General features: G+C 46.3%; 1 protein-coding gene across 1 annotated transcript in view; it reads right to left on the reverse strand.

The window, feature by feature from the left end:
• Positions 1–12,798, reverse strand: part of LOC122946238 (cytochrome P450 2F2-like) — a 99,195-nt gene that overhangs the window by 14,547 nt on the left and 71,850 nt on the right. The window contains exons 6-9 of the mRNA XM_044305701.1: positions 9,878–10,054; positions 9,646–9,787; positions 9,372–9,556; positions 9,146–9,287 (exon numbers count right to left, since the gene is read on the reverse strand). Of these exons, the coding sequence (XP_044161636.1) occupies positions 9,146–9,287; positions 9,372–9,556; positions 9,646–9,787; positions 9,878–10,054 (646 nt within the window). The remainder of the gene's footprint in view (positions 1–9,145; positions 9,288–9,371; positions 9,557–9,645; positions 9,788–9,877; positions 10,055–12,798) is intronic.

A 12,798-nucleotide genomic window follows, 5' to 3' on the forward strand; every position in this document is an offset into this window, starting at 1 on the left:
GCTGGGCCTAAATATATGCCAATGGACTGTTGCAGTGGTGGCTGACGTGAAGCCTCATTCTCTGCTATGACATGCAGACTGATTCTCTGCTGACATGAAGCCAGATTGTCTGTTACGGGACCTCTCTCCTCTGCCTGGGTGCTGGGCCTAAATATATGCCAATGGACTGTTGCAGTGGTGGGTGACGTGAAGCCTCATTCTCTGCTATGACATGCAGACTAATTCTCTGCTGACATGAAGCCAGATTGTCTGTTACGGGACCTCTCTCCTCTGCCTGGGTGCTGGGCCTAAACTTATGAAAATGGACTCTTACAGTGGTGGCTGACGTGAAGCCTGATTCTCTGCTATGACATGAAGACTGATTCTCTGCTGACATGAAGCCAGATCCTCTGTTACGGGACCTCTCTCCTCTGCCTGGGTGCTGGGCCTAAACTTATGAAAATGGACTCTTACAGTGGTGGGTGACATGAAGCCTCATTCTCTGCTATGACATGCAGACTAATTCTCTGCTGACATGAAGCCAGATTGTCTGTTACGGGACCTCTCTCCTCTGCCTGGGTGCTGGGCCTAAATTTATGACAATGGACTGTTGCAGTGGTGGGTGACGTGAAGCCTGATTCTCTGCTATGACATGCAGACTGATTCTCTACTGACATGAAGCCAGACTGTCTGTTACGGGACCTCTCTCCTCTGCCTGTGTGCTGGGCCTAAATATATGCCAATGGACTGTTGCAGTGGTGGCTGACGTGAAGCCTCATTCTCTGCTATGATATGCAGACTAATTCTCTGCTGACATGAAGCCAGATTGTCTGTTACGGGACCTCTCTCCTCTGCCTGTGTGCTGGGCCTAAATATATGCCAATGGACTGTTGCAGTGGTGGCTGACGTGAAGCCTCATTCTCTGCTATGACATGCAGACTGATTCTCTGCTGACATGAAGCCAGATTGTCTGTTACGGGACCTCTCTCCTCTGCCTGGGTGCTGGGCCTAAATATATGCCAATGGACTGTTGCAGTGGTGGGTGACGTGAAGCCTCATTCTCTGCTATGACATGCAGACTAATTCTCTGCTGACATGAAGCCAGATTGTCTGTTACGGGACCTCTCTCCTCTGCCTGGGTGCTGGGCCTAAACTTATGAAAATGGACTCTTACAGTGGTGGCTGACGTTAAGCCTGATTCTCTGCTATGACATGAAGACTGATTCTCTGCTGACATGAAGCCAGATCCTCTGTTACGGGACCTCTCTCCTCTGCCTGGGTGCTGGGCCTAAACTTATGAAAATGGACTCTTACAGTGGTGGGTGACGTGAAGCCTCATTCTCTGCTAAGACATGCAGACTAATTCTCTGCTGACATGAAGCCAGATTGTCTGTTACGGGACCTCTCTCCTCTGCCTGGGTGCTGGGCCTAAATTTATGACAATGGACTGTTGCAGTGGTGGGTGACGTGAAGCCTGATTCTCTGCTATGACATGCAGACTGATTCTCTGCTGACATGAAGCCAGATTGTCTGTTACGGGACCTCTCTCCTCTGCCTGTGTGCTGGGCCTAAATATATGCCAATGGACTGTTGCAGTGGTGGCTGACGTGAAGCCTCATTCTCTGCTATGACATGCAGACTAATTCTCTGCTGACATGAAGCCAGATCCTCTGTTACGGGACCTCTCTCCTCTGCCTGGGTGCTGGGCCTAAATTTATGACAATGGACTGTTGCAGTGGTGGGTGACGTGAAGCCTCATTCTCTGCTATGACATGCAGACTAATTCTCTGCTGACATGAAGCCAGATTGTCTGTTACGGGACCTCTCTCCTCTGCCTGGGTGCTGGGCCTAAACTTATGAAAATGGACTCTTACAGTGGTGGCTGACGTGAAGCCTGATTCTCTGCTATGACATGAAGACTGATTCTCTGCTGACATGAAGCCAGATCCTCTGTTACGGGACCTCTCTCCTCTGCCTGGGTGCTGGGCCTAAACTTATGAAAATGGACTCTTACAGTGGTGGGTGACGTGAAGCCTCATTCTCTGCTATGACATGCAGACTAATTCTCTGCTGACATGAAGCCAGATTGTCTGTTACGGGACCTCTCTCCTCTGCCTGGGTGCTGGGCCTAAATTTATGACAATGGACTGTTGCAGTGGTGGGTGACGTGAAGCCTGATTCTCTGCTATGACATGCAGACTGATTCTCTACTGACATGAAGCCAGATTGTCTGTTACGGGACCTCTCTCCTCTGCCTGTGTGCTGGGCCTAAATATATGCCAATGGACTGTTGCAGTGGTGGCTGACGTGAAGCCTGATTCTCTGCTATGACATGCAGACTAATTCTCTGCTGACATGAAGCCAGATTCTCTGTTACGGGACCTCTCTCCTCTGCCTGAGTGCTTGGCCTAAATATATGCCAATGGACTGTTGCAGTGGTGGCTGACGTGAAGCCTCATTCTCTGCTATGACATGCAGACTGATTCTCTGCTGACATGAAGCCAGATTGTCTGTTACGGGACCTCTCTCCTCTGCCTGGGTGCTGGGCCTAAATATATGCCAATGGACTGTTGCAGTGGTGGGTGACGTGAAGCCTCATTCTCTGCTATGACATGCAGACTAATTCTCTGCTGACATGAAGCCAGATTGTCTGTTACGGGACCTCTCTCCTCTGCCTGGGTGCTGGGCCTAAACTTATGAAAATGGACTCTTACAGTGGTGGCTGACGTGAAGCCTGATTCTCTGCTATGACATGAAGACTGATTCTCTGCTGACATGAAGCCAGATCCTCTGTTACGGGACCTCTCTCCTCTGCCTGGGTGCTGGGCCTAAACTTATGAAAATGGACTCTTACAGTGGTGGGTGACATGAAGCCTCATTCTCTGCTATGACATGCAGACTAATTCTCTGCTGACATGAAGCCAGATTGTCTGTTACGGGACCTCTCTCCTCTGCCTGGGTGCTGGGCCTAAATTTATGACAATGGACTGTTGCAGTGGTGGGTGACGTGAAGCCTGATTCTCTGCTATGACATGCAGACTGATTCTCTACTGACATGAAGCCAGATTGTCTGTTACGGGACCTCTCTCCTCTGCCTGTGTGCTGGGCCTAAATATATGCCAATGGACTGTTGCAGTGGTGGCTGACGTGAAGCCTCATTCTCTGCTATGATATGCAGACTAATTCTCTGCTGACATGAAGCCAGATTGTCTGTTACGGGACCTCTCTCCTCTGCCTGTGTGCTGGGCCTAAATATATGCCAATGGACTGTTGCAGTGGTGGGTGACGTGAAGCCTCATTCTCTGCTATGACATGCAGACTAATTCTCTGCTGACATGAAGCCAGATCCTCTGTTACGGGACCTCTCTCCTCTGCCTGGGTGCTGGGCCTAAATTTATGAAAATGGACTCTTACAGTGGTGGGTGACGTGAAGCCTGATTCTCTGCTATGACATGAAGACTGATTCTCTGCTGACATGAAGCCAGATTGTCTGTTACGGGACCTCTCTCCTCTGCCTGGGTGCTGGGCCTAAATATATGCCAATGGACTGTTCCAATGTTGGGTGACGTGAAGCCTGATTCTCTGCTATGACATGCAGACTAATTCTCTGCTGACATGAAGCCAGATTCTCTGTTACGGGACCTCTCTCCTCTGCCTGGGTTCCGGGGCCTAAATATCTGAGAATGGACTGTTCCAGTGGTGGGTGACGGGAAGCCAGATTCTCTGCTATGGGACCTCTCTCCAATCTATTTTGGTTAATTTTTATTTATTTAATTTTTATTTTAATTCATTTCCCTATCCACATTTGTTTGCAGGGGATTTGCCTACATGTTGCTGCCTTTTGCAGCCCTCTAGCCCTTTCCTGGGCTGTTTTACAGCCTTTTTAGTGCCGAAAAGTTCGGGTCCCCATTGACTTCAATGGGGTTCGGGTTCGGGACGAAGTTCGGATCGGGTTCGGATCCCGAACCCGAACATTTTCGGGAAGTTCGGCCGAACTTCTCGAACCCGAACATCCAGGTGTTCGCTCAACTCTACTCTTAAGCTCTGTCAGGCTGGATGTGTACTGCCTGTGTTCAATTGGGATATTCAGGATATTCCGTTGGGTTCAAGTCAAGTCTCTGGCTGGGCCACTCAAGGACATTGACAGGGTATTCCCCAAGTCACCACTATGTTGTGTTGGCTTTGTGCATAGCATCATTGAATTGTTAGAAGGTGAACCTTTGACCCAGTCTGAGGTCCAGAGCACCCTGGATCAGGTTTTCATTATAAATATCTCTGTACTTTCCTCTAATCAGCTTTCCCTCAAACCTGACCAGTCTATCTGTCCCAGTTGCTCAAAAACAACCCACAGCAAGATGGTTCCACTACCATGCTGTGTTGTATGGATGGTTTTAGGCAGGTAATGAGTAGTGCATCTTTTTTTCGAAATATACCATGTAGAATTTAGGCCAGAGCATTTTGTTTTTCACAAAAAAGTCCTTTAGGTGCATTTCTCCAGATGGGCTTTCATGGGCCTTTTACTGAGGAGAGGCTTCTTTATGGCCACTCTCCCATAAAGCCCATGATGGTTGACCTTCTGGAAGTTTTTTCAGGATCTTTGGAGCTCATCCAGAGCGACCATTGGTTTCTTAGTTACCTCTCTTACCAAGACCCATCTCTGCTGATTACTTGGTTTGGTAGGGTTGGCCAGCTTTAGGAAGAGTCATGGTTGTATCAAACTTCTTCAATTTAAAAATTATGGAGGTCACTAGAGATGGCCTTGCGGTTGGCCCGCAGGTTGTTTTGCTGCGAACTTTGCTCGTTCGCGGTTCGCCGAACATGCAAACATTTGGCGATGTCCGCCGGTGCCATATTATTTTGCATTGTGCCGAACTTTGACCCATGACACATCCATCAGGTGGGACAGGACAGCGAGAGAGGTTGCTGTGTGGAGCAGGGACAGACTGTGTGCGGTTCTGCTGAGATACCACAGCTAGATAGAGGGACAAACCCTATTGGAATAACAAATTGCAACTGGTGTGATATACCTGTTGCCCCCCCCCCAAAAAAAAAAAAATGATTGAGGGGTGTAATATACCTATAATATAACTTCTAACATAAAACATATATTATAGTGCATTTGTATTGTGCAGCAGTTGTGTGCGGTTCTGCTGAGATACCGCAGCTGGATAGAGGGACAAACGCTATTGGAATAGCTAATTGCAACTGGTGTGATATACCTGTTGCCCAACAAAAACTGAATAAGGGGTGCGATATACCAGCTTCCACAAAATACTGATTGAGGAGTGTGATACACCAGCTTCCACAAAATATTGATTAAGGACTGCCATACACCGGCTTCAACCAAATATTGATTAAGGGGTTTGCTATACCATCTTCCAGCAAATACTCATTAAGGGGTTCTATATACCTGTTTTCACAAAATACTGATAGAGGGGATCGATATACCAGCTTCCACCTAATATAGATTGAGGCCTGCGATACACCATCTTCCACCAAATATTGATTAAGTGGTTTGATATACCTGCTTCCGGCAAATACTCATTAAGGGGTTCTATATACCTGTTTCCACAAAATACTGATAGAGGGGATTGACATACCAGCTTCCACCAAATATAGCTTGAGGCCTGCGATACACCGGCTTCCACCAACTATTGATTAAGGGGTTTGATATACCAGCTTCCACAAAATACTTATTAAGGGGTTCTATATCTGCACCCTCCTCACTCTCTGCTGTGTGCACACCCAAATACACCACTACCACCACCACCACCATAGCCCCTCCACTCGAGTCAGAGGAATTATTTTCCTATCCATTCCCAGACCTTACCGATGCGCAGCCATTCTTGGCATCGTATCAGGAAGAGGTGGTAGCAATGGCCGCCACCTTGCGGTATGACGACAGTACCCAGATCAGCCCAAGGAGGGTGGTCCCCACTGTTGCTGCCTACTCTGAGATCTCTAATGTCAGTGGTGGTGAAGGTGACGATGATGACGTGTCGATAGATGTCACGTGGGTGCCCACAAGATAGGAAGAGGAGGGGAGTTCAGAGGGAGAGACAGAGCAGCAGACAGGGGGTAGAAGGAGGAGAAGTAGGCAGAACTCATAGTGCACAGCAGGCAAAAAGCTGACTGCAAGTGTATCTGGAGCGAGCCATCCACCATACAAGGTCACATCTGGTGCATGGCTCCGCAGTGTGTTTTTTTTTTACCGTGTCAGCTGCTGACAATAGTGTTGCCATCTGCAGCTTGTGCTGTCAACGCATAAGTCGCAGTAAGCCCAACACTTAACTAGGCACCTGGCCTCCTATCACCAAGCTCAGTGGGAGCAACACTGTCAGAACCCACAAAGCCACACTTCCGGCGCTCCACGTCCTGCCTCTTCTCCTTCTCCTCTCTCCTCCCATTTGTCCTACACTCCACCTTCCACTGTGCCGTCATCGCGTTCATCTGGCAAAAGACAAGCTTCCGTGGCTCAAATGTTCGAGCGTAAAAAGATGATGACCAGGATAACCCTCTTGCACAACGGCTGACCGCTGGCTTGGCGGAACTGCTAGCCCGCCAACTACTGCCATATAAACTGGCGGACTTGGAGGCCTTTAGAAAATTTTTGGCCATTGGCACACCGCAATGGAAGGTACCCGGAAGGAAATATTTCTCCCAGAAGGGCATCCGGAGCTATATGGCAATGTTCAGCGGCAAGTGAGTGTATCTCTGGCACACAGTGTCGGTGCCAAGATAAATCTGACCACAGACACGTGGTCTAGCAAACACGGGCAGGTCAGGTACATAACTTTTACTGTCCACTGATGAACCTTTTTATGCAGTGAATGCCTAATGTTTGGGGCCTGTATTCCAATGGCCTGCAGTAAAATTGTTATCCAATGACCGTCTAATATACCTCCAGCCACATAATCACTTGATCTTTTCTGTACGGTGAATGCATAATTTTTGGGACCTGTAATCTAACTGGCCAACAGTAAAATTGTTATACGGTGACCGCCTAATGTAACTCTAGCCAAATAATCACTTGTTCTTTTCTGTATGGTGATTGCCTAATGTTTGAGGCCTGTATTCCACTGGCTTGCAGTAAAATTTATATGCAATGACCATTTAATATACATCCAGCCACATAATCACTTGATCTTTTTTGTACGGTGAATGCCTAATTTTTGGGGCCTCTGAGAAATTCAAGAGGGTGATTTTGTTAGCCATGTTTTTAATCCAATTTTATATTTTTAGTTCTTTTAAACATATGTATTTTACATGTATTTGTACTGGCCTACAGTAAAATTGTTATCCAAGGGCCAACTAATATATTTCCATCCACATAATCACTTGATCTTTTCTGTATGGTGAATGCATAATGTTTGGGGCCTGTACTCCACTGGCCTGCAGTAAAATTGGTATCCAATGACCGTCTAATCTGCCTAATGTAAATCCAGCCACATAATCACTTGTTCTTTTCTTTACGGTGAATGCCTAATGTTTGGGGCCTGTACTCCACTGGCCTGCAGCAAAATTGTTATCCAATGACCGTCTAATATACCTCCAGCCACATAATCACTTGATCTTTTCTGTACGGTGAATGCCTAATGTTTGGGGCCTGTACTCCAGTGGGCTACAGTAAAATTTTTATCTATTGACTGCATAAGGTACCTCGAGCCACATAATCATAATTTCTTTTATGTCAGGTGAATGCTTCATTTTTAGGGCCCGTACTCCTGTGGCCTAAAATAAAAAAATTCTAGGCTCCAGCAGGGCATTTTTGAGAATTCCCCTTTAAGACGCATAAAATAGCCCCTGATTAAAATAAATATTTTTTGTGAGAATTTTTGTCATTGATCTCCCTCTAGTATGTCACTGTCCATGTTGTGGGACTATTTGTGCACTTCTAGTAAGTATTTGGTGGCTGCAAATATGACCTGAAGGTTTTCCAGGTTCGCCTGCCATTAAAATGAATTGGGCCCGCCGAGAACTTGCGGTTCGCGAACATTTGATCGCGTTCACTCGATTGCATTCGCGAATCGTCCTGGCCGATGTTCGTCCATCACTAGAGGTCATTGTGCTTTTGGGAACTTTCAGTGCAGAATAATTTTTTGGGTACTCTTCTCCAGATCTGTGTCTCCACACAATCCTGTGTCTGAGCTCTATGGGCAGTTCTTTCCTCCTCATGGCTTGATTTTTGCTCTGATATGCATTGTCAGCTGTGAGACCTTATACAGACAGGTCTGTGTCTTTTCAAATTACGTCCAATCATCTGAATTTAGCACAGGTGACTCCTATAAAGGTGTAAAAACATCTTAAAGATGATCAAGAGAAATAGGAGGTCCCCAAGAGCAAAATTTCAACTGTCATAGCAAAGAGTGTGAATACTTATGTCCATGCAAAATTTTAGTTTTTCCTTTTAACAACTTTCAAAAAAAAGGGAACTGTGTGCACATCGATGGAGAGAAACTTGGGGGGGGGGGTCATGAATTAAGCTGAAATATGCCTGTTTCAGGCGTAGAAAAAGGTCTTAATGCAAGACAGCTTGGAAACTGTCTTACATTTAGAACTGGGGGTGGATACACCAAAGTTATGAAGAGGCCGGTTTAGGGGTTTATTAGGACGAGCGTCTAAAACAATGGGTAGAGAGGAATCCACAACTTACTCCCAGTCCCTATCACTCAGCCTGGGTAGATCCTCTATCCGTTTAGCTAGGACTGTATCAAATTGCTTAGTTACACTAAAGTATAATAACTCATAAATGTGTGGCTTCACCAAGTCAGGAGACCAAAGTGTGGTATAAACCAATGACTCCAAGGGGAGAACTAAAAGGTGGATTAAAAAGCATGTTGAAGTAGAAGGTACTGAAAGAATGCAGTATTAAGTAGTCCCTATGAGGACTGCAAAGAAGAAAGGGAAAATCATAGAGAACATTTCCCTTGGTTAATGCGCCATGTATTCTGACACAATAACACTTGTCCAATCTGTGCTGAGAATGTCTGTGTGAGACACTTAATATTGACAAGCAAAATTACAGAGGAAGGCACAACAAAGTACTTCAAAATTTATAATTTACAGGGGAATTCAAGTGTTCACTAAAAAAGTTCAGCAGAGTGGGCAGGTCCTCAATAATCGTATAATCCACCCAATTTTGCATCTGGTTCAATTTCATACTCACCTGCGGAAAATGGCATAAGGGAATCTTTCTTTAGAACTTTACCATTTTCATCCAAAAAGTTTTTGGGGTCAAAATTCTCAGCATTATTGAACTTTGCTTTGTCAAAGTGTACACTCGTCAGCACGGGAGTGAAAACTGTTCCCTATGGGTGAGAATATATTGAAAATAAATTGATCAGTAAACTTTTTGCATTGTCATTTTTCCTTAGCCCAAAGTAAATGTTTACCTTTTTCAATTTATAATTGCGAATCTCAGCATCCACGGTCAATTCATGGGGAAGACTCAAGGGTACTACATCGCCATATCTCTGGACCTCATTTATGAAAGCTTCTGTGTAAGGCATATTAAGTCTGTCCTCAAAATTTGGCAGACGTTGGCCAATTACATTGTCTATCTCCCTGTAAAGCTTCTCTGGGGGAAAAATAAAGAAATAAAAAAACATTTTTTTATATATGTTTTTTTAAGGTTCTCAGATGTTGAACATTAAGCAGTCTACATACCTGCTATTTCAGGGTGTTTCATGAGGTTTAACAATACATATCTCAGAGTAAGGCTGACTGATTCTGTCCCACCAAAGAACAAGACCATAGAGCACATCACCAATGTATTGGGATTGAAGAATGCTTCTTTATTCTTCCCTTCCTGTGTTTAAAGAAAAGATGTGGAGAAAAAGATGCAATGATAGATAGCAGTGCTTGAGAAAATCTATCAGTCATTTGACTTTGTTTGTACCTTCTCCATTTTGATCAAGAAACAGTCTATAAAATCCCTTGGGTTATTACTGTCCAAAGTCTTCATGTTTTCCTCCATCCTCTTGTTGATATAGTCTGTGATGAATTTAAAGTTTTCCATGATTTTATGGTGAGGTCCAGGTAAGTATTTCATGACATTCGGGAATATGTTATAAAGCTAAAATAAGAACAATAACCAAAAAAGTATAAATAAACTATGACGTGTCTCACAATACTATGTACATACATGTGAAGAAGCAGGGGTCATCAATATTAACTGCAGTAGCGGAGAACAGTAGCTCACAATACAGGATTCCTGACATTTCCATAGTGTTAAAGTGGCAATCCCAGGCACAACCCTTGAACAGGTGTGGGTGATGTGTTGGGGAGAAAGCAGCCATCTTTTTGTAGTCCTTGAGAACCCCTTGTAAACTCTGGTAAACTTCACTTCGTTTTGGAGGAGGAGGAATCATACTGTGCCCCCTTTGGCCCACCAGTCTACTTACACCATATGCTTAGGAGAAAAGGCCTTTTAGTTGGTTCCAGGACAGCTAGTCACTCTGTTCACCACTCAGTCCACCTCTTGACAGATCTTTTTTTCTGCCCACACTGATCAGTTAAGAGTCTTATGGGAAGATTTATTAAGACCTGCTTTGTGTACTGACATTCTGCTGGCTTGAGACTTATGTCAGGCAACCCATGCTTCAGAACTGAAATTGACTTTCCCCAGGAGCTGGAGTGGATTTATGTTGCAATGTACACCAGTTTTCTAGAGCAAATGCTCTTAATTATCCCTTCACACAGTGGCGTACACACAATCCATGGGGCCCCGGTGCGAAACTGATCCATGGGGCCCCCTCCCCGTCACCCCCCCTCCACAACCTGCCTCCACCCCCCCCTCCACTACCTCTCCTACCAGTGGCGCAACTATAGTGTTATGGGCCACAGTGCAAACTTTGGATTGCCCCCCCCCCCCCCCCATTTTTACAAAGAAGCGGCAGATTTTGTTACTAAGGGCTCTTTCTGTGCGGCTAATCCGCTGCGTGAATGAGTGCCAAGCCCCATTCTGGACAGCAGAGACACGGAGCAGTAACATGATTGACTCTGATCTTTTTACTAAAAAATTGCGGTGACAACTTTATCTCACTGTGGTTTTGTAGTAAAAAGGTCACAGAGAGGCACGGAGCATTATCAATCATGTTAATGCTCCGTGTCTCTGCTGTCCGGAACGGGGCTTGGCTCTCTTTCACGCAGTGGATTACCCGCACAGGATCCGCTCGTGTTAAAGAGCCCTAAGCCCAATGCATGGCTACACTCACCCAGTCCTAATAAAATCTGGTCCTACCACATCCAGGGTGTCACTGGCCTCGGCGTGATGTCCGCTGGATCCAGAACAAGGTCCCTGTGATGAGAAAAAAAGAATAATCACATAAGGAAGGGCTGACTGCCCCTGTGAAATCACCAGCAGGGGCCGCTGTGCTGGCCTGTAAGACTGAGCCATGCCAATGTATAGCAGGGTAATCTAGGACATTTCCCCTAAGTGCTACCACACAGTACTAATGCCCACATTGTCACAGTAGTTATGCCCAGATATGTGCCCCCTCACAGTAGTTATGCCAAATATGTGTCCTCTTACAGTAGTTATGCCCAGATATGTGCCTCCCTCACAGTAGTAATGCCAGATTATGTGTCCCCTCACAGTAGTAATGCCAAATATGTGCCCCCTCACAGTAGTAATGCCCAGATATGTGCCCCCTCACAGTAGTAATGCCAGATTATGTGTCCCCTTACAGTAATTATGCCCAGATTATGTGTCCCCTCACAGTAGTAATGTCAGATTATGTGCCCCCTTCACAGTAGTAATGGCAAATTATGTGCCCCTCACAGTAGTAATGCCAAATTATGTGCCCCTTCACAGTATGTATGCCCAGTTATGTGCCCCCTCAAAGTAGATATGCCCAGATATGTGCCCCTCAGAGTGGTTATGCCAGATATGTGCCCCTCACATTAGATATGCCCACATATGTGCCCCTCACAGTGGTTATGCCAAATTATGTGCCCCCTCACAGTAGTTATGCCTTCATATGTGCCCCCTCATAGTTATGACTTCATATGTGCCCCCCTCACAGTAGAGATGCCCACTTTTGTGCCCCCTCACTCTAATTGTGCCCATCAAACACCCCCCCCCCCCCCCCTTTGCAGCGTTAGAAAAAAAAACCACGTACTTACCTTCTTCCCTGATGACAGGCTCCCACACTCATCACTCTGCTGGCAGTGCTGAAGGCAGGTTCCCAGGCTTTCAGCTCTCCTCCCACAGCCAGCAGCGCGATGTAGGGCCAGCAGGGGGAGCTCCTGAGCTCTGAAGATCAGTGAAGCAGGTAGCAGAGAGGTTTCCCTGCTTCATGCCTGGCCGGGTGTGTGTGAGTTAGTGTGCGCTCCCTCCCTCTTCTCCCCCCCCCCCCCATATTATACATGTAATGGAGGCATAGAGCGCTCTTATGGGGACCAAATTGCCACTGTACTTCATGCCGGGCCCCATCAGAGTTCTCTATTACATGTGAGTACAGTGAGGCCCCTGCTAGCGGCCTAGGGGGCGTCCCCTGGAAAGCCGGGCCCGGTCGCAACTGCAACCCCTGCGACCCCTGTATGTATGCCAGTGCCTTCACATAATATGTCCTCCTACTGGTCCATTCTTGCACAGAAAAACCATCATCAGTGTTGAGCCGTGCATGGACTATGGCTGATGCCAGGTATCTTCAAACTGGCATCCATGAACCACTGTTTCCCAGTGACCAGTGATGCTGGCAGGGCTTGGAGACAGCAGCAACAATGGGGCAGCGCTGGCGCTTCCCAAGAAAATAGGGAATGATATACTGGGACAAAAAAGTGGGGTACACAATTGGGGACAATGATAAACAGAAA

Source organism: Bufo gargarizans, chromosome 9 (assembly GCF_014858855.1).
Source record: "Bufo gargarizans isolate SCDJY-AF-19 chromosome 9, ASM1485885v1, whole genome shotgun sequence".
Taxonomy (NCBI): Eukaryota; Metazoa; Chordata; class Amphibia; order Anura; family Bufonidae; genus Bufo; species Bufo gargarizans.